The sequence below is a fragment of the Coptis chinensis genome, chromosome 6, assembly GCF_015680905.1.
Source record: "Coptis chinensis isolate HL-2020 chromosome 6, ASM1568090v1, whole genome shotgun sequence".
NCBI classification, from domain to species: domain Eukaryota; kingdom Viridiplantae; phylum Streptophyta; class Magnoliopsida; order Ranunculales; family Ranunculaceae; genus Coptis; species Coptis chinensis.
The window spans coordinates 84,739,228-84,764,107 of record NC_141461.1 but is presented as its reverse complement, the minus strand read 5'-3'; the positions used below and the strand labels follow the sequence as shown (position 1 = coordinate 84,764,107).

Sequence of the window (24,880 nt, the reverse complement as noted above, 5' to 3'; positions counted from 1 at the left end):
ATCAGAGAAAAGTAACACCGCGGAGATAAGAGAGAGAGAGGAGACCATGAGAAAAATTAGTTCAAAATTCAAACCTATGTTTTCTACATGAAGAACGAAGGGTTTCATGGAACTCTTAAGTTAAATTTCCAATTTTGGGTATCCTATTTTTCCGTAATCCCTCTGGTGACATGGATAGCCTTAGAGAGCTTGAAAAGGGACTGCTATTATATATATATTGACGATGAGCATTGGAAAAGGATTTGGGATAATACAACACTGAGATATGAGATATGCATTTAAATTTTTTAGTCGTATGAAGGTTTGGGACCTTACCTCATAGAGTGATCTTGCATTACCAAAAATGAAATCAATTGATCCTTGAATGTAATATCTTGGTAGAAGTAATGTGCTCCACTCAAGTCTAACAAAGTGTCATATGAACCTACAATGTTAACCCTATAAAACATGGATAGTGTTAGCAAAGGTCATGGTTCACACATTCCACCAATCCCAAGCGAGCTCGCTTCTCTTCCAAGGCCCCCGATTGGAAATTGCAAAATCTTGGTCAAGGCAAAGAATACAAAACTCAAAACGACCAAGAATAACTCTACCACATAATTAATAAGAAGTTTGCTAACCTTGTAGTAAATGGCATGACGGAAATTTCGACTTATTTCATTTGAAGATAAATCTTGAAGCTTTCATCTTTAAGTGATAGTTCATGTCAACTGCTCTCTAGTAGTTTGTTTCTCATCTAAAAGCTTATGCTGAAACATTTTGCATCTTAGTATAAAAAGGACACACAACAAAAGGAGTTGTCCTATAAACTTGTGTGAGCTAATAACAGATGACACTTACCTTGCAGTCCCCTGTGCTCGTTACTATATCAATCGCATAGACTTCATTCTCCTCATATTCTGCATCGTCAACTTTGGTCTCAGGGTTGGATGCACTTAAAATAACTTTGTTCCCATCAATTACGAACTGCTTAAGCTGATGATTGAGAAGGCCTTCAACAATTTTGTAGTCATAAGCAGCTGCAACCTTAAAAATAGCTTCTGTTACGTCTTTGTTCTGCCATATTAACAAAGTTTCAGTAAACATATAATCAACCAAAATCTTCTTCCTTAAACATAGATTATGCCTATGAACACTATAAAAGAAAAGAGTATTGATACGTGATAAGCAAACCGACATACTATCAAATTAATTATGATTTTTTTTCTCGACAGTTTCTTTTTTCTCTCCTTATATCCCGTGAGTAATTTTTTCTCTTCTTATTTCCCGTGATAATGCTAGAGGAACAATACTCGCAGAAAGTTGGCACTGAAGATGAACTTGAGTTATTTGAGAGTTGTTCGCTCGATGCTTCGAGAACTATTTGTAATTACTTGGCACAATTAATTATAAGTAGCTAACTACCAAGGGTGACATATATATGTGTTGTAACAAAAACATATTGCACTAACAAACATTCAATATTTTAATGCTAAAAATACACTTAATTTAATTTTTATTGTAACCATAGTTTCATTCAAAACCTGTAGATCAGATGTTTCTTTTATTTTCTTTTTTATAGTCAATGATAAAAACCAAATAAAACGTATCTGTATTGAAAATTGTGTGAAATACTCTACGTACCTGGGTTTCATTAACATCATGAGGTCGGATTTGCAAATCCAACATTCCTCGTTCAGCATGTATGGATGGCTGTTGTTGCCAAAAAAAAATAATAATTTAATAAAAAAAAACATCAAGACGTGATAGCATTGCATTACAGGAACATTCCCCACAAAATAAATCACATGAACCTCATCTTCATTCGAAATTTCTTACGCACCATTCCCCATGAATTCCTATGTTATTTTGCAAATGGGAAACAATACATACTCAATTATAGCTTAGAAAATGTAAAATGAGTTTTATGAGAGAGAGAAGTGAAAATGTATACTTTATTAAAAAGAATAATTATATATATATTGGAAAAGATTACATTACCACACACATACATCAGATTCAATTAACAATGTTTTCGAAATTGTTGTTGTTGCTTGGTCATGCAGAGGTCTTACATCCACTTGCAAGAAGGAAAAATTCTCGTGTTGAGGATCGTCTAGGAAATTGGTGTTTGATCACAAATAAAAATAAAATAAAAGGATTGCATACCTCAGCTTGATCCACCCTTTGAACTTGAGCTTGTCCTCGCATTATAGCACAATGAGTCGGTACATCTTCTTGGTCGCCATGATTTCTTTCAAAGCAAAAGAGTGTTTTCTTTGAACTACAAAGGCCTACATTGAAATAGTATCAAAACGTAAAAAAAATATAGATAAAATCCAAATCAGTAGATGAACAAAGCATCTTGAACGGACTAATGGAAAGTATATATTATCTAGAAGCACTTCAAATTTAGACTGTGAAGAAAGCGTTGTTATGTAGCGTTAAGCTTTTGAATAGATGTGTTATAGAAAATAATGCACTTACCACTATTTAGCTCTAAAATTTCGCAGCAACGACCGAACGCGTGTGAATTCACGATTGAAATCCATAGATTAGGGTGATGGCATTTCTTCAAAGCGACATATACGCATGTATTCACATACATTATGATCGAAGTCATTAAACTAACACCCATATTTTTGTATTTTCTTTTTCTCCAAACAGGGTTACTAATTAGCATTGATCGTTTCCCGGATTATAAAACTGTTAACAAAAGTTCTCAACCAAAACAACTTGGTAAGATTTGCAATCGAATGGTTCTTTAGGCAATATAGCAAACATGTACATAAGAATAACCAAAGTTCAAATTAAGCCTTTTAAAAAAAATCAAAGCAAATATGCATAGATTAAATTATCAGCTTTTAGCATTGTAAATATGTAAACTACTAACCAATAATTCAAATATCTCGAAGCTTGAAGCCTTGATGTCGAAATTAGTTGTGGTGTGAAGTTGACCTTTTGAGTCGATACTGAGTTAGAATGCAGTTCTTATCAGCAGCACATCTATTGGTACCCGTCAAAGCATTCAACCAAATTAGCCTAACTTTGGATGAATTCAAATGCAATCAATGATGAAATTAAAAGAAATTTGAAGTTACAGAGACACCGGAAGAGGGAGAGATAGAGTAAACCCATGAATCAAAATTCATGACTTCAAAAGATGAATCCAGTACCTAAGGTTTTTGCGTTGACGTTGCTTGGAGAAGCAGCTGGAGGGGGAGAGTTCTCATTCAGGAACGGTTCTACATTGTTTGCATTGGACCAAACTGGATACCCTTTGATCTTCCCCTGTTATATGCGAGGACGGCAGTTTAATTCCATTCCCCAAAGTTATAATTCATTAGAAGAAAAAAAAAACGGATGCTCATTTTCCCCTTACCAGGACATTCAAAGCAGCTAGTGTTGCCATACCTTCGCGAGTCCACTATAGAAACAAAAAGGCTTACAATCATGTCAATTATCAACAACTGTATTAAGGTACTACTTGAGTGCATCTGATATTAGGTGACAAAATTTAACGCCTAACAGCTGTATGCTCTACCGGATTCTATGCGGTGAGGAAATCTACATTCTAATCTGCAAGTGTAAAATCCGCTTTACCTTTGAAGCGGAAGCAATATGTGGTACAACAACAACGTTTTTCATGTCAGCCAGTCCTGCAGGTTTCATGTAAGGCTCATCCTATTGGAGGAAAATGACACAAATTAGTTAAACAATAAATTCAACCTGAGTAACTCAGATTTAAACTGATAGATAAAAGTGAGGTAACAGACCTCGAAGACATCAAGGCCAACCCGAAACATGGGGTTCTCTTTCAAATGTTCAACCAATGCTACTTCGTCAACCACTGGCCCCCTACTACAGTTTATAAAGATTGCCTCCTATATTAAGAAATCACTTTGTTTTTAGGTTAACTTGGAATTGCATATATCACACCTAAATTATGAATAATTGACATTCACAAATATAGAACAACACCTTCTGCATGATGGCAAGCCTATCTTTGTTGATCAAATGGTACGTTGTTTTATCCAGGATAGGATGAAGACTTATCTGGAAGAAGCGTCAATCATCGCTCATTAGTGAGTGGTCCAATTATAGACTATTGAAGTAAGGCTCTGAACAAAATTTTAATCCTTAAATATTAGCATTACTGCCACCAATTCTTTTTAGCTTTTTTCTCCAACTCCTTCATCGCCTCTTGTTCTGCGACTTTCTCTGCTCGAAGTATGGGCTCATAGTAATCAGGATGAGCTTCCATTCTCGTCTTCAAAGCTGCAGTCACTTGATAACACTTTTCAGCAATGTCTTCTTTAGCCTCTTCAGCTTCTTTAATACAATTCTCTCAAACCCTCTCTCATGGGTTTTAGATAGTGTATGTGAATTCTTTTGTAGGTTTTGTTTCCGTTTTTTTTTGCCCTGATTTATTGGGTTTCTACGTGAAGAAGAAAGTGTGGGTTTTGTGGAGTCGAGTTAAACTTCCTTTTTTTTCTCCAATGTTTTCGTAATCCCCCTATCGACGTGGACACACTGAGAAGGCTCTAAAAGGGACTGCTATTATATATATATAAAGATTTATTCAAGTGGACTTTAAACTTTTGAGTCTTTAGTTATTTATGTAGCAAGTCACCCCGTTCTATCAATATAAATATATTATTTATTCAAGTGGACTTTAGACTTTTGAGTCTTTAGCTATCTATGTAGCAAGTCATGGCTAGTATTAACAATATTTAAAATATAGGGTATCCTATTTTATAAAAAAAATAATAATACAGTATCATCCATAATGCAAAATCGACTATAGTTACTTCAGTACCCAACATGACGATAATTTTTTCCAAAAGCCCAGCTCGATCAGATCGAGTGAAGAGTGCTGGGCCCATTCAAGTATCCACGTAGGCAATATAAAACAAATACTCCGCCGCCGTACCAAAACTCATTTTTAACCGTTCACTTCATCTTCTTCCTTGTAATAATAATAATCACAAAAAAAAAATAAAAAAACAGAAAAAAATTAGGGTTTGGAAATGTTAAGAAAACAGAAATAGCAAAAAAAAAAAATAATAATAAAAAATGGAGAACACTGATGAGCCTCATTCAAATGAATTAGACTTAAAGGAAGAAACTTTTTGTCCAAATTCGCAGCAACAATCCGATGATGACATTGTTGTTATTGAAAAGATAGAAACTTTAGAGTTAGAGGATAAGAATGAGACTAGTAGTGGACAAGGAGAAGAAGAAGAAGAAGAAGGAGGAGGAGAAGGGAAGAAAAAGGGAAGAGGAGGGACAGTAGGGTATTTTTATCCATTGAGACCTGAAGAACCAGATTGTGTGTTTTATGTTAGGACTGCTTCTTGTGGATTTGGATCTAATTGCAAGTTTAATCATCCTCTTCCTCATCCTAAACACTCCAAAAACCCCAAGGTATTAATAACACCTTAAATAATTTAACTCTTTTCTTTTTTTATTTTTAATAATAGTTTTGAGTTTTGTAGGTACTTAAGACATCATTGTCTGGTGACTCAGATGAATCACAACAGGTAAAATTTTCTATCTTTATTTGGATTTAAGTAAATTGTTTTAATTATATTGAAATATTGCATTTTTTTTGTTTTTGGGTGTAAAGGTGGTGGAAGAGAAGGAAGAGATGCCTAAAAAGGTTGGGCAGCTAGAATGCAAGGTTAACTACTATTCCTTACTTGGTTGTTTCATTCATAAAGGCCGACTATTTTTCCACAGAACACTTCTTTGAAATATATTTAAGTTAATGACTAGTTACTTGATTGAATTGCGCGTTTCAATTTGTAAAACCGTAGATGGAAACATGTTTTGTATGGGAAATGTGTGTCTTTTGCTGTCGAGGACTATAATTAAATTATTCTATAATGCTACTATAGGTAAGAGTTGCGTAGTATTTATTGATACTCTTTAAGTATCCCCATTTTCATCCGTCTCAAAGTGCCCCGACTTTAGTAACTTCCCAGTTTTTACATATCTCGTCTATCTACACACAAAGTCATTCACATTGTTAGTCTTGGATGGATACAAACTAATTTCTAGGCACAACACGATCTGATGACTAAATGTGAAGTAGTTGGTGTAGTTAAACGTGTAAGGACAGAGGAGCTTACGTGCCTTAATTTCCCGGTAGTAGGTAGGTTAGTTGGTATCTGACCTGATCAACACTTTCAATTTTAAAAGGAAACTTTTTAATCACTGGAATTGCCTTGTAATGTCTGAATGACCTACATTCATCTCCTAATGGTATTATCGATAGAAAGCAGGATATCAGACCTGAGCGAGATATGTAAAGCTAATAGATATACATATACACACGCTTTACCCATAAAAAAAAATACACTAATATCACTTACATTTAATATATTAACGTAGGAATTGACACGATACAATTATAGCGTCTTTGTTTTATGGACAATGCCACTCAATCGTTGGACCGAGACTTCTCTTTTGTGAACGTCTTTTCTACTCGTCCCCCTCCGCCCCACCCTCTCTCTCTCTCGATGAATACAAAGTTTAAGCTATTCTTATGAATACTAATCAGATGCACCTTATACCACGATAACATGATACTCGGGACGATATATCAATATGTACATATGAGGGCCTTGTATTTTCCCTCTCTTTATTATTTACCCTTTTTTCATTTTCCCAATCTGTGGTAGTTATTTTAGCCTTAATGGACTCGTAAAAGCTTTTTTTTTTTTGGTTCCTTACCACATGTTTTCTGCCAGCATGCATGCTACATCTAGAGAGTACGCATGTAATTGATTACATTTCCTCTTCGGTTGAATAAACTTAGAAAATGGATACTTACACAGAAGATACACTCACTTGGCTGAGGGTGCAATGAGTTATAGAAAAAAAGCTCTGGCTTACATGTTTTCAGTGGATGGGTTTCTTGTATTTAGCTCTTTTATGCAGTAGTTCTTCGTCATACTATAAAAGCATATACTCTGTAATATTTTTCAAAAAATCTTGTATACCTTAACATGAAGGAAGTTGTATGTCATTGCTCTCATATGCATATATGCAACGTCGATGTGTGACATTTGAGCGACATCTGAACCCAACGTGTGACATTTGAGCGACATCTGAGGCTATGTGGTTATATGTGATGTGCAGCAATGTAGACACTACAATTGTTATTAGTTTTTGTGAATCTTGTCTTGTATTGCTAGCTGTTGACTTTTTGATGATAGATGCATAGCCTCATCACGTAAGTACATTGATATAATTATTCCTTAATTGTTGCAGTATTACCTTAGATCAGGAGGTTGTAAATTTGGTAAAGCTTGCAGATATCGTCATCCTCGTGAAAAAAGTGTGGTTGGACCACCAGCAGAGTTCAACTTTCTGGGCCTGCCAATTAGACCGGTAATATTTTTTTACAATCTTTAAATTATGCCACCGATTAGAAAATGCCTGGAAAGTTGTAATTGCTTCTAATACTTACTAGTATCAAACTTTAGGTGCATCCTACTCAAAATTAATTGGTGATGAGGAGAAAGGCCCAGGAACTTATGTACTATACAACAAGGCTTTAAACATCCCATGTGGGACTACACTAAACATTTTAACACCCCCCTTCGTGTGTGGCATTAATTGATCCTAACACATGGACAACATACTGTGGTGACGTGGACTAAATGGGTCCTTTGGGCCAAACACAATAGCTTGATTTGATACATATTAAATCTTAGGAGCATTTAACTCAAAACCAGTTGGTGACTAGTAGAGACCCCCAAGAACTTATATATGACTCTGCAAGGCTTTAAACATCCCATGTGGGACTATTCTGAACATCTCAACGACAAGAAAATTACAACCTTGTAGTTGTCCCGTGTACTAGGTTTAATTATCCACACCAATAAACCCAATGGTACATCCTCAGATTGCATTTAAGATATGTTTTTGTGTCACAGGGAGAGAGAGAGTGCCCCTTTTACATGCGTACAGGTTCTTGCAAATTCGCAAGTAATTGCAGGTTCAATCATCCTGATCCTACTGCGGGAGGTGCGGATTCAGGTGATAATGGAACCAGTTCTGGTCCATTATATTCATCAATTGACTCACAGCCGGCTGTAGCTTCCTGGTCTTTACCGCGACCTTCAGCCGATACTGTTCCTTATTCAGAAACTTCCAGGTCTTATGTGCCGGTGATGATGGCACCTCAAGGGGCACATTCAGGTCATGAATGGAATGGATATCAAGTAAGTTTTGTTTGAATATTTTTTACAAATGTTATTCACTTATGCCACAAATTTTACAATAGTGGAGATTTGTTGATATGCTCCTCTATCTGAGCAATTGGTGATATAATGTTTGGTGCATTCAATGTGTTTGTTTTCCATTTGAAATTGTAGATCTTATATCACTTACTTGGTTCATGGTTTTATCTGTATTTTAGGTTCCATTTATTGTTTGCAATTACCATTGGTTATATTTGGATATTGGACCTTCCGTTGTGAATGTTCATGTAAAATGCACAGGCTCTGCATATATTGTTCCAACAAAAATGAAAAAGGTTCTGCATACATTGTTCCAACAAAAATGCAAAGGCTATGTCTAAAATTCTCCTTTGACTTTTCCTATTTAACATGTGGGCCTTAACATATTGTTAAGAGCTAGATATGATCATTACTCCTGTCAGTGAAAAATGAACTGCTGATTAGAGATGGTAACACGGGAACTCAAAAACATGAGAACCTTATCTTAAGATAGAGGTAAAAGCATAAAGGGAGATGGAAAAGATAAAGAAGAGATGAAACAGAGAAATGTCAAAGAACAGAGTAAATAATGAACAACTGTTTTGTTATATAAATAAGAGCACCTCATGTAGTCTGAGGTTGTAAAATTATGCAGAGGTATTCACTTAAAGGAAGCGTTGTCTGGTGTCTGTTCTGGTGTATGTTCTCAAGTGTATTTCTATTGTGATTTGACCCTCTATCCCCATGGGGAATGTTGTCTTCTCATTTAGTGTGTTATGTATGTGTGTGCCTGTTGTTTGTGTGACCCCTGGCCCCCTTTAACACATTATTGGGGCATTTACAGCTAGCGATTTTATCTCCACCTGTTTTTAATGACACTTCTATGCCATTGTTGGGAAAAGTTAATTTTTTTCATTTGGATTGACTAAAGGCAGACATGTTTCTGCTCATCAAGCTGTTTATTAAATCTCACTCCTTTGCACTGAATGTATGCATGGGCATTTGAACCATACGTCTTTTTCTTGTCTTGTTTAGGCTCCATTAAGCCCATTATATCCACTGGAAGGAACTTTAAGGCCAGCAGTTGCATCATCAATGAATGGTTCCATAAAGCCCACGAATGTTTATTTACCTCATCTGCAGCAGATGCCGGTTGACGAATTTCCCGAGAGACCAGGCCAACAGGAGTGCCAGTACTATGTAAAAACTGGAGACTGCAAGTTTAAGTCATCCTGTCGGTATCATCACCCAAAGGCCCGAGTCTCAAAATCACCTAATCTGAGTCCTTTGGGGCTGCCTCTCAGACCGGTATGTTGAACTTTCTCCTAGTACACGAACTGATATCTTTGGTTTCCTTGAATTCATCTTTTCATTGCAGCTGTTTTGGTGCCTTGTTGTTATATTCTTGCTGCACCCAAAATCGTTGTAAAGAGAAGCAACCTGATAAGATTGAAAGAATGTTATTATGTATAGGAGGCTAATATACTAGAAATATCAATATCCAGAAATTTGTGTAAAGGGTGTTTTGATATCAATACAGATAATAACTATGATCGGTAGATGCTAGAAGTACGATATAGTCTCCTTAAGAGGTCTATTAAAATTAATTTTGACTTCCCGTCATGGTGGATCTCATGAATAGGTCCAAGGAGAGTAGATACCAAATAAAAGGATCATCTTTTGATTGTCAGGTCCTCACTGCAAAGACTAGGCAGTGAAGAGTAGGTGTAACTTGTGTGCGTATGGAATTGAAAGATTTTGACTCAGTTTCTTCCTTTGATCACATAAATTAACTGTGGTTGACTGTTTGATTTATGTTTGCAGTGATATAACTTTTCCTTTTATTTTTCTGTCACACAGGATCAGTTAGTCTGTTCACATTTTAGCCGTTATGGTATTTGCAAGTACGGGGCTGCATGTAAATATGATCATTCACCAAATCATGGCTCATCAGGTTCTCCAGTTGTGCCCACCGCAGCTCCACCCCAATATATCATGCCGTCCGCAACTTCTGGAGGTGCTGAAGCATCTGGTTGGGATTAAATTGAAACGGCACACAGCAAAAATGATGAATGATTAGGACTTTTGTTTGCTTGGTTTAACCAAAGGCGTAGAGGGTGTATGGGCATTTAATATTTATTTATGTTTTCCGACAACCCCAAAGGGTAGGAGCTGAGGTTTTGTATTTTGTCCTTCATCTCATTGGTGCTTAATTTCTGTGATTGGGTTCTAGACGTTTAACTTAGTAAAATAAAGGGATTGAACAGGGAAGATTCGAGCTCACCAAACCATGCTGTAATGTTATTTTCTTGAAACGTGATATCTTGTAGATGTATCCTTAAACAGTTGATTATTATTGTTGCCATTAGATGAGGAAGCATTCGTCTGCACTGTTTTTCTTGTATTCTCTTGTTAAATCCCTGTTTTCTTGGTGTCGTACTGAACCCAAGGCTACTGTTGTTCAGTGATTGGTAAATCATATCTGATTTTTAGACTGTCTAAATACTAAATATAACTCCCGTCTTTTCTACTAAAATTTTTTCGTTTTTGAAAATATATCGACACTTGAAATATCAAGAATCACATTTCAAAATATTGACAGTTCCAAAATGGGCCATGTCATCCAATTTTCTAACTGGAAGATTCAACTGAAAGTCATCTATTCGATAACTTTGAAGTTATTCATAATTTGATACTCTGTAAAAAAACAGTGGCAAAAATGAGGTGTTGACTCAGTATATATATCTTTAAAAGTCCCAGACTCAGCCACCCACTAGAAAGAAAGAGAAATGGGTCATTTGTATGCTCTAGATTTTGATGGAGTTTTATGTGATAGTTGTGGAGAAAGTTCTCTCTCTGCTGTTAAGGTATACATTTCTTTCTTTCCTTCTTTTTCCTTTTTTTGTTTATTATATATCTATATACATATATTTATGTCATAGTATGTATGATAGGCTGCTAAGATAAGATGGCCAAGTCTATTCAACGGTGTGGACACATCCCTGGAAAATTGGATTGTTGATCAGATGCATGTTGTAAGTTTTCTAATACTCATTTTCATTTTCATCTTCATGTAATAATATACACATTTCAGACTTGCCTTGTTTTCTTGCAAACCTTATATTTTCAGTAGAGTGGATGAAAATGCATAGGGTGACTCGTGTATTGTGATAGGTTCGGCCTGTTGTGGAAACTGGATATGAAAATCTGTTACTGGTGAGACTGCTTTTGGAAATCAGGATGCCTTCAGTTCGGGAGTCTTCGGTGCGTGTATAGACTTTAATGAATCTTTAGGTTGTTTGGTGCACGTTTCATGTTTTTATAGCTGACTTTAATGAATCTGTAGGTTGTTTTGGTGCACGTTTTGTGTTTTTATAGCTGACATTTTTTTAATGTGTAATGTGCAAGGTTGCAGCTGGACTCACCATTGAAGATATACTGGAGAACTGGCCAAAGCTTAAAGCTGTAATTATGAATGAGTGGAGTGAAGATAGAGATGCTTTAATAGATCTTTTTGGAAAGGTTAGGGATGAATGGTTGGAGAAGGATTTTTCAAGTTGGATTGGTGCCAATAGGTAATTACTGCTTATGCTTATTGAATTGTAAAACAACGCAACTCAAGCAAGCCAAGTAGTGTATGCTTTGTTACAAAACAAATAGGTTATTATACTATATTCTGGTTGTTGTGCTAACAAATATTTTATAAATCAGTTTTAGGAACAAATTGATGCCTATGTATAAGTCTTTGGGCAGTTGGACCAAGGTTTTGGGATCAATTCCCACTTTCACAAGGGAAAAGGGGAGTTTTAAGGGTTTTGGGGAACAGCGTTGTAACTATAAAAAAAAAAGGGAAAAATATGAGATACAAGGAGGGCTTGAAACATAAGGCTATGTCCACACTCTTCTAGAATCGTCAACTGCATTCCTTCTGATTGGAGCTGTTATAGATCTATGTTGCACTTTACCAGGCCATCTTTGAATTTGTCGTTGTTTATCATTTGTTAATATACTCTCCTGTTTAGTTCACTTATTTCTTTTCTTTGCTTTAGTCTCACCAAAAGTTTCATCCCTATGCCATTTTTCATTTTACCCTCATACATATTTATCAATACATAACAGATAGTGGCGACAAGCATTTCATCATATTAACTGAAATAAGGTAATCTTCAATTGTTACAAACCAAGTTTTTTTTTTTTTTGAAAAATAATTGTTTACCCTATGTAAAGGTGAACATTTAACATTTTTCATATAATAATGCCCACATTTTCTGAAGTATCTAGGTATAGAGTGTAGTATCCCTGCTTGTTGATTGTGTCCAAATGCATTGTACTCTTGTTAGGTTTGAAATCCTCTTCATTTAACACTACTACAAATAGTCAATATGACTATTATAGGCATAGTGGTTGTGCAATTTCCTACTTTTGTTGCGTAAGCTGCACAAAGTGTTCTTAGGTCTTATCTTCTCATTGGTTGAAGGCATACTCCTCATGGCCCCGATTGGGATGCATAACTAAAATGGAAACGTAGCTACCCTTATCACCACACCCCTCCCCTCTGTGTGTGTGTGTGTCTGAGACTCCGTGTTTCTTGATGTTTTAATATTTGAAAGATGGGGTTTACACAAAATTAATTTCTCAAGTGCTCCCATGCAGATTCTATCCAGGTGTACCAGACACTCTGAAATTTGCAAGCTCAAAACTCTATATTGTCACTACAAAACAGGTTTGCTTTTTACTGCATTATTTTTCTTCACACACATTTTTTTAGTATAATTCATTTACAATTTCCGGATGAAAAAGAAATATAAAAATAAAAATCACATAAGTAGATGTATTGAAGAAGTTATAATAAGATATGAGCCAGATAGAAGCTTAAATAGTGAAAGCAGAATGACCACAGAGGATTCAGGATAACTCCTTTGAATTTGATGAAATGCTTTGGCTAGTAAATCAAATGCTCCAACAATTGCAAATTGAAGGAGATTATAGGCACTACAATACTCATTTTAAACATCATAAGAAGATCTTGGAATCACATGTGCCCTATTTGGCATTGATGAAACTATGAGTTACTTTTCTGTTTACATTTATAGCTTAAACGTAGTTGAACATTCAATGTTATGTAATTCAGAAAAAAAAGTTGCGAAACGAAGAGTGATTACGAGAAGCATGAAATTTACTACTTCGACTTGATCTTTGTATCAGAGCCGATTTGCTGATGCATTACTACAAGAGCTGGGTGGTGTAACAATTCCTTCTGACAGAATCTATGGTCTTGGAACTGGGTTTGTCCTGTAATCCTTTTATGAATGGTCCCATAACAATTGTAAATATTGAAACAGAAGGATCGTGGTATCCTTGTCACTGTTGTTTTCCTTCACAAATATGATTCAGTTTCTATAACGGTTTGCTGCAATTTGTTTTCAGTCCAAAGGTAGAAGTTCTTAAGCAGCTTCAAAGCAAACCCGAAAACCAGGGATTGACCCTCCAGTAAGATACATTTCCCTCTCAATCTCAAAACCAGATTGAGCTTGACTAGATTTAAAATCATGGTTGAATAATTACTCCTTAGAACTTGCTCTTATCATTCTCTTTTGAGCAGTTTTGTGGAAGACCGACTTGCAACTCTTAGAAATGTTATCAAAGAGCCAGACTTGGATGCATGGAACTTATATCTAGGTAATATTTTCTTTTGTGGCTTAGCACATCTCACTGTTGTTTTTATTATTATTATTTTTTTGTGTCAACTTGTGCAGAGTTTAAAGTTGCAGTTTGTGGTGCTAATTTGATTTGGCTTTGTGCAGTGAACTGGGGATACAACACTCAGAAAGAAAGAGAAGAAGCAGCAGTCATTCCTAGGATACGGCTGCTAGAACTCTCCGACTTTAGTACCAAGTTGAAATAGTCGTATTCTTGATCCAGTAAATTGTATGTTAGCCCAAAATATGAATTCTGTGCAAATAACAAATTTATTTCAGTTCTCAATTTATATTGACAACTGCGTTGCAGAGGTTGTACTGAGACTTTTTCTCCTGTCAGTCTGTCCTGTGAAACTCTTGGAATTAATTCTCTGGAGAAGTATATCACATACAAGTATACAAACATGTTGTACAGGTACATTTGAGTCAACTTGGTCATGGTCTTGAGCTTCAGCACTAGCAAGACTCCACCTTAATCCATTTATGCTGGCGGAATGGGTCATTTTTCTTTATCGGGCGTATTGATGCCAATTGATGTTAAATGGCTTCAACTTTCTGATTATGAATTGTCGGAAATTTGCCAGTCGAAACTCAATAGATAAAATATTTAGTCAAGAAAAATAGAAAATACAAGATGAAAGATAAGATAATATGTCTTACAGGTGTGTGAAATTTCGATATTCTAAAATCATTTAATTTCCTTGATTTAAGCTGATTCAAGTACATAGCAAAGTTGACAATTAGACGCACTACATGAATCCAGAAAAAGAGGGTTCTGTTGCTACTGCAAATCATGTGTTGCATATTTTGAGCAGCAAATTTTCTCACTTAAAGTAACCAAATTAACAATTGGAATGAACAATTTATGAATTATGACACTCTACTATAAATAAATCGAAGGACTTGGCTACCTCACCTTCCAAGTATTAAGTACTAATGAAAATGAATCTGAACTTAGTATTGTATGTGTGCCTCTTAGTTTTACTGAGCACCTGGCTCTGTTCTGCTAATAGACCTCTTAAGGATATCAAGGAATCAGAAAAACCCACAACTGAAAAACCGGAAAGCCTTGACATTGGTTTTGGGCTTGGTGGAAATGGACTAGGTTTTGACATTGGTACTGGTGATGGATCTGGGATTGGCATTAGTATCGGCAGCGGTGGTATTGGTGTAGGCGTTGACATAGGGGGAAGTGGTGGTTCTGGTGGAGAATATGGACATTATGGCGGATATGGTAATGGTGGTGACACAGGTTATTGGCCTTATGATGGTTATGGTAAAGGTAGTGATACAGGTTATGGGCCTTATGATGGTCATGGTAAAGGTGGTGACAAAGGTTATGGACCTTATGATGGTTATGGTAAGGGTGGTTACAAAGGCTACGGGCCTAACGGTGGCTATAATGGTGGTGGCAGTAGTGGCGGCAGCAGAGATGGTGGTGATGGGGGCTGCGGTTGCGGTTGGAGTGGTGGTGGCAGTGAAGAATGGGAAGAAAAGAATTGGCTAGACGAGAAGCTTCGTACACCATAAGTCCAGAGACAATTTGCTCTCCCCTGCCGAAGAGCCAACTTTTAAATCTTCACAGTTTATTGTAGTTCATTTGAATGTATGTCCATTTCGATAATAAAATCTAACATCTACCTAAATCAAGGAACTGAAAGGCAGGCTAGACATATACTAATAATGGTTCTTATGTGGTCTTTGTGTCATAGTTTGCGCTCCAAGGTGGAGAGCGGACCTGTTCTACACCACTACTACTACTTTGAGGGTGTATCATTATCACTATTCACTGATAAAGTTCATGGAAGCGTTTGATGCTTCAAATTTCCTTCATAATAGACTATGTAGTATACTATGTAGTCTGTACTATGTAGCTCATCAAATTTACGTACATGTCCAGTTGAGTTCTTCATTTCTTTAATCTTTATTCATTCTAATTGTCTTTCCAAACTGTTTAAAGATTTAATTGAGCAAGTGGACAGTGGAAGACTGGATGCAGCTATCTCCATGTAGAAGCATGTTCGCGCTTCTCACTTACTGTCAGATGTCCTTCCAGTCACAGCCTCTCTTGAAATTCATGTCCACTAAAAGCTTTTCATGATTTGTATCCAGATTTATTCTAAGGGAAATTATAGAGACCTTTGATACCATTTATATCATGTAAAAATGTAAAACCAGCTTTATCTCGCAAGGACATCTGAAGGAATTGCAGATAGAATCACAGCTGATTAGCCTCTTGGCTGGGCATTTCAAAAGTACAAAACAAAAATAGAGGGAATGATGTTCCAGCCATGTATCATCACATGAACACCTACTCCATTGTCTTAGGAACACCAAATCCAATAACCGGAAATACAGAGGAAAATGAGAACCCAAGGAATAATTTCAAAAATTATTTGCATTCATTTGAAAATTAATCAATACATTTTCATGAAATGTGCAGGGAAAGCAGAAAAGATAATTAACATGATCAGTTGTGTTGGTTTGGTAAGTGCTTTCTTTAAAAACAGGCTTACCCACACAGTTTTTTTTTTGCTTTTGTAGGTGCCAACTAGCAAAGTCGGTAAAACCTTTGGGTGATGATACCAGAAGTCTGGGGCTCGAACCCCGCCAGCATCAAAAAGTTACTGATCTCATTTAAAATAGGCTTACCAATCAAATAAAAAAAAAGTTGTGTTGGTTTGTGTCTTGCTAATTGCATCACCGCCTTTTCATGTGGTAATGGCTAAATCCTCTCTGCTCTAAAATTTTGTTTTATCAGAGAAGAGGCTATTAAGTCAACAACTAAAGACCTGAACAAACTCAGTTGTTTCCCTCCATAGTCCATACTAGATCATGGTTGTTGGACACGGTAACCGTCCAAGGATTTTCAGTCCTGGAAGTCACATTAGAAATTTATGTTCTGTATCACTGGAAGTTTAACTAAATCATTTACTATTTAACAATTAGCATGTGATAATAACTGTTACAAGAAGCCCTAAATATGGTAATTATCGCACAGATTAGGATTACAATATCTCACCAATCAAGTTTCTTGTAACTAGCCTTCAAATAACTCTGCAACCCCGTATGCCATACTACAGAAGGCCTAAGGCAAGAATTTGCTCATCCTCACGACGCGAGTACTGCTTTACCAATTTTCAGGCATTCCATTGGCCCTAGCTACACAATGTTAGCCAGTGTAAGCAATTATAAGCATGAAGAACAAAACCCATACAGGCTCTGATACTAAATTAAACAAAAAGTTCAAATCTAGCAGTCGCAGTGACAACACATTTATCATCACTCCAGAACCAGCTGCCGTTAAATAAGCTATGTAAGAACTAAGAAAAAAAATAGTAGATTTTTAGAGTTTTAGGTAAGATACAAGAGATGATTCCAGAATGCCTTTAAATCTTTTGTCATTGTGATATTCCTGGAAGTGTCTCAGCAAGTCAATGAACTCAGTGCCAAATAGTACAAACTTTAGATATGTCTGGTACAATTATGCGAGTCAGCCAGAAATACTTGTAAGATCCTGAGTATCATTTAGCTTTAAAGCGGATGTTACAAGTAACTAACGACCAGAATATGTAGCCTTCGTGCTTGGTGCGAACATTTAAACGTCAACCAGGTTAGGAAGATAATTGGAACCTACAGTAGGAAAATGTTGTCATCTACTGTTCAAAAGTTTTATAATCTTTAGTGCAGTTGCAAGGTAAGAAGGAAAAACTGCAAAACCTGATCCAATTTGGAATATATGTTGGAATAATTAACAAATCTCACCTTTCACAGAAAATTCCGCGGTCTTTTCAGGTTGTGAATGCTACTGTTTGTCCATACCAGCTTACTTTGTCTGTCATTTCCATTCCTCGTAAAAGACAGAGTCTACAGTTTGTTGAGCATACTGTTATCATGTGTTATCAATATGAATATATCATTGCCTCTATATTTTAAAGAAAGTTCAATTGAAACGGTTATAATGTTTTATCAATACGAATATATATTTGAAAGAAAGTTCAATTGAAACAGACCTGTCTAGCTCTTTTGTCAATTGGAGTCCATGTCTGACTAAGGGACTCCGAAGCCTTTCCAGTCCTTGAAGCAGTTGGTGGTGGTATGAATCGCTTATGCCACTGTCTTTTTATTGCTTTCTTGGAATTGCTTCCACCTTGGTACCTGTAGCCGTCGAGAGTAGATGGACTCTTCCTTTTGGCCGTGTTTTCTATCTGATTAGGATATCCACAAAGAGTAGCAGCATTGTGGCTAAGAAGTGCTTCCTGATGCATCCTGCTCTTCTCTTTAACTTTGTTAAGAAATTCAGTTGTCCAGGGTGACTGTTGTTGCAGACCTGGTGAATGAGTAACTTCTGAGGAAGGCATTATCCCATAAGGACGTGTAACATTTTGTCTCAGGGAATTGCTTTTAGATCTTTGCGTTGTTTTCTCCATTAGGGGTTCTCCTCGGGTTTTTAATGGCAACATATCCTCCTTGTCAGAATCTATATTTGTGAGATCAAAATTACCCGTAAACTTTCTGTTTTGATTCTTTAAGCAATTCCAGATACCTGAGTTTATCTCTTCAATGGAAGGAAAGTCAGGATACTTGTCTGTACCAAATGACAATCTTCTTGCACTAGAAGAGCTTCCAACTACGGGGTTCTTCCTTTTCTCAAGCCTTCTCAACAAAGAATTTTCTTCAATGCAGAAGTCCTCATCCACTAAGTTATTGTTGTCGAGGTTGACAACTTCACCGTTGTAGCCGTTCTCCGATCTGTTGATACCATTCCTGGTTTTCTTGGCCAAATTGTCCATCATAGAAGTATTAGGACACCGTCCCTGATACAACAATTTATCATTCAGAGAGAAATCAAACCCATCAATTTGATCTGATGCATCACGACTATTGCAGAAACTTCTGGCCTGATTTGGTTGGGTGTGGTGCGCAGAAGCAGAAGCCTTCAAGTTGCCATCTGTAGATTGGTTTAATGTCTCAGGACCAAAGTATTCATTAATTGATATGTCAATCACTTGAGGGTCCATGACACATTTTTGCCTTTTGTTCTGTGAATAAATTTTTGATCTACTTTTTACTGAGTCTGGAGCAGAAGATGCAGAGGAACATTCTGTCACTCCAGATTTAGATTCTTCCTGCTCTCCATATCTACAGAGAGCACTAAAAAGAACAACACTTTCATTTGGAACATGATACTTCCCAATTGCTTGAACTCTGCGGTCATGAGACCGCTTAAGAAAATCTATAAGTGACACCCCTGAAGAAAGTACTGCATGAGCTGAGAGTGGATTAATCGAAGTAAACCTCGTAAGAAATGACTCTGCAAGGGTTTCTGATTCAAACATTTTTGGATAGAGGTTTCTGTTTAGTTTAGAAGCGTAAGAAACACAATTAAGAATGATTTCATCAGTTAACTCAGATGAACACGAGCAGAAGAGTTGTATATCTACTCCCAGGCTAGCTGCTGCAGCATAAAGTCCATCTGATGATTCCATTACGGCAGCAAGGAATCTGCTTTCCCCCTCGAATACCTAAGGAGAAATAGGGAGGAGAAGCTAAGTAAGGTTGCAAGAAAATTGTTGCATCTAAGCTCCAATGACAATATGTAGAAACTTCATATATAAATAAAGAGTTCCATCCTTCAAGCTCAGAGCACAACAGCTGTTGTCACCACTATTGTTATGAACAACTGAAAGTCTGGAACTAAAAGAACATATAACGACTCTATAAATATGTTCCTTGCCCTTCCATCTAGTCTACTTATTTTGGCTAGATAAGTAACTATTCAATAAATGACAGGAAGTGCAGAATATACAATGGGGGAAACAAAGGAAAAAAATGTAGGTAGCAGAAACTATGACATGTCATATACTTGCACCAAGTTATATGTTGCTGAATCTAAAGAAGGTCAAGTGGGGGTCCTCCACTTTATAGAGAAGTGGAGGCATACCAACAAAGTGTTCACAGATATTAGAACCTAGTCTAGCTCCATGGTTGGCAAGAATGTCAGCACCAAAATGATGTGTCCAAAAAGACCCAGTCTCTTCAAACAATGCAAAAACGGAAATGTTAATCTCTAGTCCAATTTTGAAACACGACAAGATGTAACGTAAGATATCAGATATGTGCAACATATTTAAGACCATAAAGTTATCAGTTATCACAGTGTTCATATACTGTGATTTCAGCAAAATACAATTCATTTCAGTTCCTAATTCATAAACTAACATTCACGCAACTCCTGTGAATTTAGATAATCCTCAACCGTACAATAAATAAAGAATTACTGAAGGTATATATGAAGCTATTAATATCAATTGCACTTAGGGATGAGTGGATGATTTATTGGTGAGACAGAATCTAAAATACCACAGATGCAAGAAGCGCCTCTACGCTGGAGACTGACTTACTGTAACGTGTTTACATAATCGAATCAATTTTTTCTTTCTTTTTTTTCGTCCTCAAAAACAAATATATATAAATACACAAAGAAACATTACCAAAATGCAGTGGCTGAAAGCAAAGCTCAGTGACATCAAAATGTTTGTTGCAATATTCTCTATGCACAAAGGTATAGATGCAGAAGCTTCATCTGTGCCAGCTGACTTCTTCCAAATATTTATGTGATCGTACCATACTAGGCACATTGCAGCACTGAAGATAAGATCCACAGGGAGATTTATTTCGCGTTCCACAACTTGAGCACCTTCCTTTTCCATTGCTAGGATCTTTTGGTAAGTGCTTCTTCTGGATATTAGCATTTCTTTGTCACAGCTTTGAGTGTTCATGATAATAATAATATCAGGAAAATAATGTTTTCCTGAATCTATTTGTTTCGAGTGCATAGGTAATGGAATGCTAGAAACCGACATAGGCACACTGCAGGCTTCAAAATTTCCTACAGGTTTCAACAGGTCCATGTATTTATCTTTCTCCTCAACCGGTACAAAGTTCATCAATTGTTCCATGTCTTGGTCCTTACTATCCCCATGCTGGGCAGGCATCGATTTTGAGAGTCCTTCCTATCATGTAGTTAGTGTCAGTATAGCAGAAAGATATTGCAGAATATTAGGATGTGAGGAACGTATAAACTAAAAACAAGTGAACATATTATAACACAGCAGAATCTCAGACAAGAAACACATGGTTCTTAGCTATGATAAGCAAATAGAAAACTATCAAGACTTATTGTGCCAATGAGTATTGAAAGTTTAAAGTTTTACCATAGAATAGCTATATGCCTGTAAAGCATGTAAAGAAACCAACAAAGATTATTCCATACAACAAACATAATACATGAACAGGCACGAAACGAAAAAGTATCTTGTGGTGGTTGGGTGGGAAGTCTATATATTAGGCGAATCAGACTCTCATCTGAACTCATTGCTTAGAGTACTGTGATATCTGCTAAACTATAACTTTTCTGAGTGGAACCTCCCAAGCCCATCACGACCCATGAGCATATTCACCTAAGCTTTTACCCAAGTATTCTGTTCCCTAGTGGTACACTGTTGGGCCTCTATCCAACTCTCGGGCTTTTCGAGTGAAGTCATTCTCAATGGAGGTTGTAAAATAATGTGATACATCTCAAAACTCAAAGACAAAGGAACTTAAAGTTTTCAGCTTAGACAAACACATAATACTACACCAAAACCAAAACTGAACAGCACTTTCATTTTGGACATTAATGCCCCTATTTTATGCAACTGTTGCTAAATTAGAACAAAAAATAGTTAAATTAAGAAAGTCACTACAGCTTAATCATCATTATCTTGGACTCTGTATGATTGTATATCTGATGAAGAAACAAAGTAGTCAAATACACTCATGCTTAAGGAAAGAGCATACCATTGCATTTTGAGATACATTAGCACCTTCACAAACTGCTTTGGGAACACTGAAATCCTCCAACTTCTGGGATGTAGTTGATAATCTAGGAAGTTCGGATTCTGAGTCAGTTGTTTCCCTGACAGGTAGTTCACTATTTCTTCGAGTAGTTGCATTCCTCGGATTTAAGAAAAAATCGAGATCACTGAACTGTGACATAGATTTGAATAAGTTAGGAGCCATCTCCGCCTTTCTCTTTGCAATTGATTTTCCAAATCCACAATTTTTTCCTTCATCTTTTATCAACTTATTTGGTGAAACATCAGTGACACGCTCATTCAATATTTCCTTGCTTTCTAATTCATTAAGACCATCTGATGGTTCACTGCCCAGAACAAACTCAATTACCACCATTTCATGATTAGCAGACTTCAGCTCTGTATCAACGCTACAAGTACCGATTTCTTCCAATATGTTCCAGCAAGAGGAACATAGGTCACGCTGGCATCTATCTTTCTCCAAAAGATGCCAATCTAAGTATATCACATCAGATGCAGATGGAGGGTGTGGTTTTAATTGAGCTAGTATTCCATCAAGAACAACAGAGACAGACCATATCTCTGTGTCATCAGAGAGAACAGGTATAGGCAATGAACTGAATGTGTCGTCCACAAGAGCGAGCTCGTGACTAATAACAGATTCATAGAAATTCACACTACAGTTAAAATTTTCCCCAAACATCTGGTCACAGGTTTCGGGTTCTTTTGCTGAGTGTGAGCCAACAAATTCTTCACAGGATAGACAGGAATCCACATCAAGAATCTGGAGCTCCTCAACATGAATCGGGCTTGTCACTGTAAAAGTCAAATCTAATGTCTCTGGATGATTAGCCGACCCCCCCTCAAGATTTGCAGTCTCGTTTAGGCATACAAAGTCCACTTCTAGCATAAAGTTAATGCATGCTGGTTCAGGATCAAGACGCTTTATTGGAGAATTTTCTGATAAACATTCTAAGATGTCAATGTCAGTAGATTCCAGAAGTCCTTTGCCATCACCAGTTAGGTTATTATTTTGGGTCCAGTGTTGACTCTCGATCTTTTCTATAAGTAGATTAAACTCTTCTACTGTGGATGGACCTTTGAAGCATTCCAAACCAGTCTCATTCACTTCCAGAAGTGGATATCTAACAGGGGAAAGACAATTTCTTTCCTGAACAGAACTATCATCTTCAACAGAATAATCATTGGTTTGCTCCATATTGTACTCATTAGCTATTTGTAGAACTGAATAAACTGATTCAGAAACTTTGCAAGGATATGGAATCGTTTCCTCCAGATTTTCATCGTGCATATCCTGTTAAAAAGATCCAAGTTCAGGATCAATGTATCTTATCCATAACCTCAAGTGGATATTATATTCAAAAACCAGGAAAGGAAATAGCAGGCACTACAACCTGCAGACCCGGCTCTACGATGTATGATTGTATACAAATGCTTGTAATGGTGCTTAACGAGATACATTCTTCAATGTATATTTGACCAATATACCATACAGACATGAAACACTACAAAATTGGGATAGGAGTTTGACTCTTAGAAAGCGTTCCAGTAGTGCTAAATTACTTATTTCTTATTTCTACCGTTAACCCTTCCAAGTTCCAACCCCATGCTCAAGTGAAAAATGTTCTAACAGGAAAAAAATAAAAAAAGGTTAAGGTCTACACTGCCACAAAGTTTTAACACATAGGAAAATTTGGCTCATTTGATATAGAATCGTAAACCTAGCACTTTGATACAAATTTGATATCCATATTCTTGTAGTTGTTACCTGGTCCGACTCATACTATAATTACTGTAATGCTTCCTAGTTTTTCGAATGACTCGACAGAGTCGGTGCAGCTACTAGGTTTCCTTGATGCATTGGAGCTAAACTACTAGACAGTTGTGCATATATCCACGTCGCTAGACTTTAAAACTTAAACAGTGTTTCGATATCCACCCATCAATATTAGGCAAACCTTTTGTATTCATTACTCATAAAACAGACAGATAATACTTAAAAAATAAAGTAAACAAAAATACTAGATAGAAAAAGTTTACCAGAGGCATTTCGATCTCTGGAACTTCACTGAGAATCTGTTTATCCTCATTTCCAAGAGCCAAAGAAGATTTCTCCTGAAAAAAGTAACAAAAAAACAAATTATCGTATTCGAATCAACAAAATAACCAGAATACATTTCAGTTCAATTCTATGACGGAAAGATTGTATACCGAAAAGCAATCCAGCTCTGGTGTTTCAAACCGCAACATTCTGAAGCTTCCAATATCATTTTCTTCATCACTTGAATTCTTCTAAACATTTCAACAAACATCAAAACTACATAATCCAACAGCTCATATAACAAAATCCACTTCAAAACAAGTTCAATCAATCAATCACCTTCTTCTCCTCGTTCAATTCTTCATCATCACCACAACTTTGACTCTACAACCAAATTTCCAAACATCAATTAACCAAAAACGCAAAAAATCAACAGAAAATTATTCAAAACTCACCTTGTTTTCACCAACCGAAACATCAATAGGTTGAGGAAGGACATCAGAGAAGAATTTATTAAGAGCATTATCAATAGGTAACCTCTCAATCTCTAAAGAAATGTTTAAAATTGAGTCAAACCGAAGTAATTCGATAATATTTTTTAATGATGATGAATAAGAAGAATCGATTTGATCAAGATCTGGAAGAGGAAGGAACTCGAATTTCGAACAAGTTTGATTGAAGTAATCTGTGTTCCAAAATCTCGTCCTCATTTTCTCCCAAAACCAAAAAACAAAATAAAAATATAATGAAATGAATAGAAGTTGGGATTATATACTGTGTCTCATATTTGGATTTTTGAACTTTTGAGCGGTTATGTATTTTTTTGGCTTTTTCCTATGCTTGCTGTTGTTATTTGAGAATTGTTTGCAAGCAACGCGGTTGTCAGTTTGCACCACATGCCACGTCACCAGAAAACACACTCTGAATGACTAACAGTATGCTCATTTTGCAACGATAACCCGACTTTGATTTAAATGCCACATGAGTCATGACTGTCACCACTAAGGGCGTCAATGGTTACCCTATAGAACCCATAGTAACAAATTCAGA

At 36.4% G+C, this 24,880-nt stretch overlaps 5 protein-coding genes across 12 annotated transcripts; 2 read left to right on the top strand and 3 right to left on the bottom strand.

Moving 5' to 3' along the window:
• Positions 1–669: 669 nt before the first annotated feature.
• LOC147494988 (ERBB-3 BINDING PROTEIN 1-like) lies at positions 670–1,688 on the bottom strand. The gene is made up of 3 exons (XM_086564151.1): positions 1,624–1,688; positions 841–1,056; positions 670–749 (listed from the first exon to the last, which is right to left on the bottom strand). The coding sequence occupies exons 1-3, from the start codon at positions 1,666–1,668 to the stop codon at positions 702–704; spliced, it is 309 nt and encodes a 102-aa protein (XP_086420277.1). The 5' UTR covers positions 1,669–1,688; the 3' UTR covers positions 670–701.
• A 1,182-nt stretch (positions 1,689–2,870) lies between these two features.
• Positions 2,871–4,458, bottom strand: LOC147494987 (glycerate dehydrogenase-like). The gene is made up of 6 exons (XM_086569480.1): positions 3,961–4,458; positions 3,756–3,863; positions 3,583–3,663; positions 3,362–3,406; positions 3,156–3,270; positions 2,871–2,985 (listed from the first exon to the last, which is right to left on the bottom strand). Exons 1-6 carry the CDS (start codon positions 3,967–3,969, stop codon positions 2,957–2,959), a joined length of 387 nt encoding a protein of 128 aa, XP_086425606.1. The 5' UTR covers positions 3,970–4,458; the 3' UTR covers positions 2,871–2,956.
• Positions 4,459–4,925: 467 nt separating this feature from the next.
• Positions 4,926–10,600, top strand: LOC147494986 (zinc finger CCCH domain-containing protein 43-like). The gene is made up of 7 exons (XM_086569477.1): positions 4,926–5,406; positions 5,478–5,522; positions 5,609–5,662; positions 7,258–7,377; positions 7,926–8,213; positions 9,246–9,518; positions 10,071–10,600. The coding sequence occupies exons 1-7, from the start codon at positions 5,056–5,058 to the stop codon at positions 10,251–10,253; spliced, it is 1,314 nt and encodes a 437-aa protein (XP_086425603.1). The 5' UTR covers positions 4,926–5,055; the 3' UTR covers positions 10,254–10,600.
• Positions 10,601–10,811: 211 nt separating this feature from the next.
• LOC147494985 (ribosomal RNA small subunit methyltransferase G) lies at positions 10,812–14,312 on the top strand. Of its 2 annotated transcripts, none has more exons than XM_086569479.1 (9): positions 10,812–11,077; positions 11,165–11,245; positions 11,385–11,474; positions 11,619–11,785; positions 12,864–12,933; positions 13,416–13,495; positions 13,638–13,700; positions 13,813–13,889; positions 14,015–14,312. In XM_086569479.1, exons 1-9 carry the CDS (start codon positions 11,000–11,002, stop codon positions 14,113–14,115), a joined length of 807 nt encoding a protein of 268 aa, XP_086425605.1. In that variant the 5' UTR covers positions 10,812–10,999; the 3' UTR covers positions 14,116–14,312. The 2 variants fall into 2 exon arrangements, with proteins under 2 accessions (XP_086425605.1, XP_086425604.1); XM_086569478.1 differs by having other exon boundaries at positions 10,892–11,077; positions 13,416–13,504.
• A 2,520-nt stretch (positions 14,313–16,832) lies between these two features.
• SHOC1 (shortage in chiasmata 1) lies at positions 16,833–24,643 on the bottom strand. Of its 7 annotated transcripts, none has more exons than XM_086569474.1 (9): positions 24,286–24,643; positions 24,170–24,214; positions 24,001–24,081; positions 23,830–23,904; positions 21,752–23,083; positions 20,404–20,925; positions 17,923–19,434; positions 17,675–17,795; positions 16,833–17,071 (listed from the first exon to the last, which is right to left on the bottom strand). In XM_086569474.1, the coding sequence occupies exons 1-8, from the start codon at positions 24,538–24,540 to the stop codon at positions 17,748–17,750; spliced, it is 3,870 nt and encodes a 1,289-aa protein (XP_086425600.1). In that variant the 5' UTR covers positions 24,541–24,643; the 3' UTR covers positions 16,833–17,071; positions 17,675–17,747. The 7 variants fall into 7 exon arrangements, with proteins under 7 accessions (XP_086425600.1, XP_086425597.1, XP_086425596.1 ...); XM_086569471.1 differs by having other exon boundaries at positions 16,833–17,542; positions 17,675–17,776; XM_086569470.1 differs by having other exon boundaries at positions 17,675–17,776.
• Between the last annotated feature and the right edge of the window lie 237 nt (positions 24,644–24,880).

Excerpts from the sequence above, each read along its gene's own strand:
- LOC147494988 (XM_086564151.1), bottom strand. The coding sequence starts at position 1,668 with ATGTTGGATTTGCAAATCCGACCTCATGATGTTAATGAAACCCAG. Across the intron at positions 1,057-1,623 it reads ATGATGTTAATGAAACCCAG|AACAAAGACGTAACAGAAGC; the intron begins GTACGTAGAGTA and ends TTAATATGGCAG. Across the intron at positions 750-840 it reads CGAGCACAGGGGACTGCAAG|CATAAGCTTTTAGATGAGAA; the intron begins GTAAGTGTCATC and ends AAAATGTTTCAG.
- LOC147494987 (XM_086569480.1), bottom strand. Across the intron at positions 3,407-3,582 it reads ATATTGCTTCCGCTTCAAAG|TGGACTCGCGAAGGTATGGC; the intron begins GTAAAGCGGATT and ends TTGTTTCTATAG. Across the intron at positions 3,271-3,361 it reads TAGCTGCTTTGAATGTCCTG|GGGAAGATCAAAGGGTATCC; the intron begins GTAAGGGGAAAA and ends CGCATATAACAG.
- LOC147494986 (XM_086569477.1), top strand. The coding sequence starts at position 5,056 with ATGGAGAACACTGATGAGCCTCATTCAAATGAATTAGACTTAAAGGAA. Across the intron at positions 5,407-5,477 it reads AACACTCCAAAAACCCCAAG|GTACTTAAGACATCATTGTC; the intron begins GTATTAATAACA and ends TGAGTTTTGTAG. Across the intron at positions 8,214-9,245 it reads ATGAATGGAATGGATATCAA|GCTCCATTAAGCCCATTATA; the intron begins GTAAGTTTTGTT and ends TGTCTTGTTTAG.
- LOC147494985 (XM_086569478.1), top strand. The coding sequence starts at position 11,000 with ATGGGTCATTTGTATGCTCTAGATTTTGATGGAGTTTTATGTGATAGT. Across the intron at positions 11,078-11,164 it reads GTTCTCTCTCTGCTGTTAAG|GCTGCTAAGATAAGATGGCC; the intron begins GTATACATTTCT and ends TATGTATGATAG. Across the intron at positions 13,701-13,812 it reads AACCAGGGATTGACCCTCCA|TTTTGTGGAAGACCGACTTG; the intron begins GTAAGATACATT and ends TCTTTTGAGCAG.
- SHOC1 (XM_086569471.1), bottom strand. The coding sequence starts at position 24,540 with ATGAGGACGAGATTTTGGAACACAGATTACTTCAATCAAACTTGTTCG. Across the intron at positions 24,215-24,285 it reads TTTCGGTTGGTGAAAACAAG|AGTCAAAGTTGTGGTGATGA; the intron begins GTGAGTTTTGAA and ends ATTTGGTTGTAG. Across the intron at positions 19,435-20,403 it reads CTTTCAGCCACTGCATTTTG|GTATTCGAGGGGGAAAGCAG; the intron begins GTAATGTTTCTT and ends ATTTCTCCTTAG.